The sequence below is a fragment of the Mustela lutreola genome, chromosome 8 (assembly GCF_030435805.1).
Source record: "Mustela lutreola isolate mMusLut2 chromosome 8, mMusLut2.pri, whole genome shotgun sequence".
Lineage (NCBI taxonomy): Eukaryota > Metazoa > Chordata > Mammalia > Carnivora > Mustelidae > Mustela > Mustela lutreola.
The window spans coordinates 61,476,374-61,481,171 of record NC_081297.1 but is presented as its reverse complement, the minus strand read 5'-3'; the positions used below and the strand labels follow the sequence as shown (position 1 = coordinate 61,481,171).

Below are 4,798 nucleotides of genomic sequence, written 5' to 3'. Positions count from 1 at the left end.
CTTTGCACCCGAGCCTCCCGCCGGCCCCGGGGACCCAGGCTGGGCGCCACGCTCTGGGGCGCGCTTGTGGGCCCCCGAGTTAAAGAGGGGGCTGAGCGGTGCGGTGCCTTAAAGGTGGACAGATCCACGGTGGTGCACTTAGATTGCCTGTGTCCTCGCTGGGATCCTGGAAACCCCTAGGCTCACAATGGATCTCGAGGAGTAGAACACAGGGGATGTGAACGTTGCTGAAGGTTCCCCGAAGCTCTCACTGAGCGGAAATCAGGGTCAGCTGCACGCCGCGAAGAGGGGTTTGTCCGTGTGCCATTGGCCACAGAGTGGCAACCCCCGGGGGAAAATGCCCTTTTCGGATGGGGCCAAATCGGAGGGGGAGAAACTGTGTTCCTGGAAGAAGAAATCCCTCCCTCTGTTCTCAGTTCCCCAGGCATTGCCTCTGCCGCCCGGTGGCCGCTGCTCTGTGTGCTCCGCAGCCTGGCTGGAGGGCGGTGTGTAGGGCTGTGGGCCGGAGGTTCTCGGGCTAGAAAGGGACAGGGAGAGTCAGGGACCTTCCTCCTGGGGTCCCCTTTCTGGGAGACTGGAGTCATCTGGAAGAGTAAAAGAGGATGGGGAGAAGCCTCTACCCGACGAGGACTAGGGATGACTGTGCACAGCTCAGCTCCACGACCCTCATACCAACAATAGCCGCGGAGCACAGAGGCCCGAAGGCCCGGAGACCTTGCAGCCCGCGCAGTGTTCTGATAGAAAACAGCAACAATATTCAAGTCACACCCTGTTTATCTTTATTACCAAAATAACCCCCAAATAAAATTTTTAAAAGTTAAATTTTCAGTGGTGCCCATTAATGCATCTGGAAACGGGGGCATGCATAAGATGCTAGAGATGCTGTGACGTGGAATTTGCAGCTCAGGGATGCTCCTTTCTGCAGCCGCGCAGCCCCTTAATCAATTAAGCACAAAAAGGCCAATTCAGGCGGTCTCCTGCCCGCCGCTCGGTGCCCTGGCTCGCGCCGTTCTGACTGGAGGTGACTGCGCGGGGCTAGCATCTCACCGTTCGGCCTCGGTTCCGGCAAGTGGGCTTGGCGAGTGCCGGGCGCGGGGCGGGCTCCCAGGGGCGGGAGGGCCCTGGCCGGGACCGGCGGCGGTCAGGGCAGGAAAGGGGAAGTGGAAGAGGGGCGGGCGCCGCGCTGCGAGCCCTGAGCTGCGCCGGGCAGGGCGACGCTCGCTCGTGCGGACACATTTCTGTGCGAGGGAGCAGTTCTGGTTGGGGATATGAAATCGCCCTGCGAGCTGTGGAATTCAAAGAATCTGCGTTTCTCTCTGCCGCGTCCTGCAGAGGAGAGAGAGAAAAAGGGAGATGAGAATCTTCGGCTTCGGTTTGCTTTTGTAGCTTGGGCTCATTCCAGATACTTAACTTTCACCTACATGGGTTTCTTTCTGCCATATTCTTGCGTAGACTCTCGGTTTCTCCAAATTTCTCTAGATTTTCTAGTGTTTTCCGCATTTAGACGTTTTCTGAACTATCTACTTTACCCTATATTACTCAAAGCCATGCATTGTATAGGAGCTTGGAACAAGCAAATAGAAATCTAAGTATTTTGCCTACCAGACACCAATAGAATACATCTAGTTTTGAAGGCTTTGTTTTGGTTTTCACTTTCATCTACTTATCTGTGTTCTGTGGACTTGCTTGGGATGGGTTTGTGGTTTCCAGATGTCGATTAATCTCATCAACGGCCGGCGTTGGATTCTCAACCTTGTCCGGAAAGAGCTGCTGAGGTTAGCACCATAAATATAATTTTAAACCCCAACAAGGTAATTCTCCAGAGTTTTCTCCCTCACTCCCAGCATACTTACTGGGATTGGCACTGCTATCTGATGGTCACAGCAGCAGGCTGGGCTGGTTCTGGTGTGTGGGGGTCTCTTCTGCTGTGGGAGTCGTGAGCCTCTTAGGCCAGCCAAGCCCTAATGAGGTCCCAGAGCCTCTTGCTGCAAAGACTCTGGAAGACCTGCAGAAGCCCATCTGACCCACAGAAGTCAAAGGCAAGAGTAGTTCAGGCCCCCAGATTTTCAGGAGCAGGTAGTCAGGTACACCTAGAGTCAGGCACCTCCTTTTTTTTTTTTTTTTTTTTTTTTTTTTTTTTTTTGCTTCTTCTGCCTCCTTTCTGCGTCCCTCCTCTAACTGTGAGTAGAAGTGTGAGGCTGGCTCCCAGCTCCAGGGGCGAGGGATACCCAGCATTAATAATTCTCCCATAGTCCTTCCTAGAGGAGAGGACCCCAAGTGCCTCCCAAAATTCTTGAGGAGAAAGAGCTGAGGAAGAGGAGCGCGGCAGCGGCGGGGCTGGGAAAGACAGTGGCAGGAAAATCTGTCCTTACCCCCACTTTGCCTCTACTGTAAATAAACCCAGAGCCAAAGGGCTCATCCGTCTCCTTAAACAGCCAGTAAACTTTATATGACACAATATCTAATAGTAATTTATTGGGGAGATATTGTAAATTCCAACGGTTTTAGTTAATAAAGGAGCTAATTAAAGAGGGACAGGCTGTGCTTGGCCAGCTGTTGGCGAGAAGATAATACATCTGGGGGGAGTGCATGGTGCAGAAGTGCAGATGTGTGGGTATTTTTGGTGTGGCTTTTTCCCTCTTGCCCCGTGTCCGGCGATTGCCTCACTCTCTGCATTAGGTTTTATATGATATTTTTAAAAACCAGAATCCAGCGAATAAATCTGCCCCAGCATTTTGTCCCCCCCACCCCGAGTGGGGAAGGGGAAGTTGGAGTTGGTGCGGGGTGGGGGGGATTCGCTGTCCCCACCCATCCCCCTGGCGGCGGCGCCCACGTGAGCTGGATGGCCAATGGGTGGCTGGTGCAGGTTTAACTATGTTTAATGTCAGATAGCAATAAAGTAGAAGCTGCCGGTCGGGCCCCGCGGAAATGGGCGAGCATAATCTCCTGAATCCCGGGTTTGTGGGGCCGCTGGTGAACATCCACACGGGAGACACGTTCTACTTCCCCAACTTCCGCGCGTCTGGGGCGCAGCTGCCAGGACTGCCTTCGCTGTCCTACCCGCGCCGCGACAACGTGTGCTCGCTGCCCTGGCCGTCGGCGGAGCCCTGCAATGGCTACCCGCAGCCCTATCTCGGCAGCCCGGTGTCGCTCAACCCGCCCTTTGGCCGCACGTGCGAGCTGGCGCGAGTGGAGGACAGCAAGGGTTACTACCGCGAGCCCTGCGCCGAGGGCGGCGGCGGGGGCCTGAAGCGTGAGGAGCGCGGGCGCGAGCCGGGCCCGGGAGTCGGGCCGGGGGCAGCGTTGCTGCCCCTGGAGCCGTCGGGGCCGCCCGCGCTCGGTTTCAAGTACGACTACGCGGCCGGCGGCGGCGGTGGCGACGGTGGCGCGGGACCCCCGCACGACCCGCCCTCGTGCCAGTCACTGGAATCCGACTCCAGTTCGTCCCTGATCAACGAGGGCAACAAGGGCGCCGGCGCGGGCGACCCGGGCAGCTTGGTATCTCCTTTAAACCCCGGCGGCGGGCTCTCGGCCAGCGGTAAGGACCCCAGCCCACTCGTGAGGCGTACTCAGGACCGGACAGCTCTCGGGGGCGGGCAGTGTAGGACTGAGCTAGGGCCGCCTGGGGTGACAGAATGTGTGGCGAGGAAGGGCTTCTTTTAAAAAGAAGTACGGGGTGGGGGGGGCGCCTATAAACATGTAAATATCCCCATAAAAGAACTGCACAGACTCCCCTTTTCGCCGATCTGCGGCTGGAGGGGGCAGGGATCTCCGGAGAAGGGGACTCTGACCGACATTTCCCCATGCCTGGGGTGGGGAATGAGACCTTGGTCCCTCTCTCTAGGGCCTCTCCCTCCGCTTTCACACAGGCTCCGTTAGCTACATTTTTCCTTTCAAGAAACGTCAGTGGACCTGGTTTACTCTGGCCACTTGCTCCTATCTGTTCTAGCTGATCAGGGACCCCATCCTGGAGGATGTGAAAGGAAAGGGCTAGGATATCCGAGAGAAAAAGAGGTTTGGGGAGAAATGAGGGGATCAAAACCCAGAAGGGTTAGAGATACTACAGTGGGAGGTAGGGTTGAGGAGGGAAGGACCAGTGAAAAGGGAAAAAGAGAGTGATGAAGGTGGGGGAGTTGATGGGGATGAGGGTCTGTGTAAAAGAGAGGGGATGAGACAGAAGAGCCAGGGCCTAGGGGTGGGCAGTAGGCCAAGGTGAAAAGGGCTGGGGAAGGACCGAGGGCACTGGGCTTGTCACCTCTTGGTCCTCTGGCCAACGCTGCCGGTTCGTCTCCACCCAGGCGCGCCCTGGTACCCGATCCACAGCCGCTCCCGGAAGAAGCGCAAGCCCTATTCGAAGTTGCAGCTGGCGGAGCTGGAGGGGGAATTTCTGGTGAACGAGTTCATCACACGGCAGCGCCGGAGGGAACTCTCAGACCGCTTGAATCTTAGTGACCAGCAGGTCAAGATCTGGTTTCAAAACCGGAGAATGAAAAAGAAAAGACTTCTGTTGAGGGAGCAAGCTCTTTCCTTCTTTTAGGGGGCAAGACATGGGCACCGGCCCCGGACTGAGCCTGTCTCTGACAGAGAGCAAAAGGGGGCGCTGCCTGGGACACAGTCCCCGCTTAGAACGCCAGGCATCTCTGGCAGGCACTCCTTGGACATCCTCTTGTCTGTTTTGTTTGTGGTTCCCTCCCACACACCCCTCAGCAGGCCCTGCCAGGTCCCAGAGAGAAGGGAAGAACCCAACCAGGGAGAGAGGAGCTGCAGGCTGGGAATAGGGACAGGGAAAGCTGAGGTG

At 56.6% G+C, this 4,798-nt stretch overlaps 1 protein-coding gene across 1 annotated transcript; it reads left to right on the top strand.

The window, feature by feature from the left end:
• Positions 1-2,928: 2,928 nt before the first annotated feature.
• On the top strand, positions 2,929-4,537 carry HOXC12 (homeobox C12). Its single transcript, XM_059183583.1, has 2 exons — positions 2,929-3,538; positions 4,299-4,537. Exons 1-2 carry the CDS (start codon positions 2,929-2,931, stop codon positions 4,535-4,537), a joined length of 849 nt encoding a protein of 282 aa, XP_059039566.1.
• Positions 4,538-4,798: the final 261 nt, after the last annotated feature.

Bases quoted from the DNA above. Each gene is read 5' to 3' on its own strand.
- HOXC12 (XM_059183583.1), top strand. From the start codon at position 2,929: ATGGGCGAGCATAATCTCCTGAATCCCGGGTTTGTGGGGCCGCTGGTG. The intron at 3,539-4,298 runs GTAAGGACCCCA...GTCTCCACCCAG, and splicing joins CGGCGGGCTCTCGGCCAGCG to GCGCGCCCTGGTACCCGATC.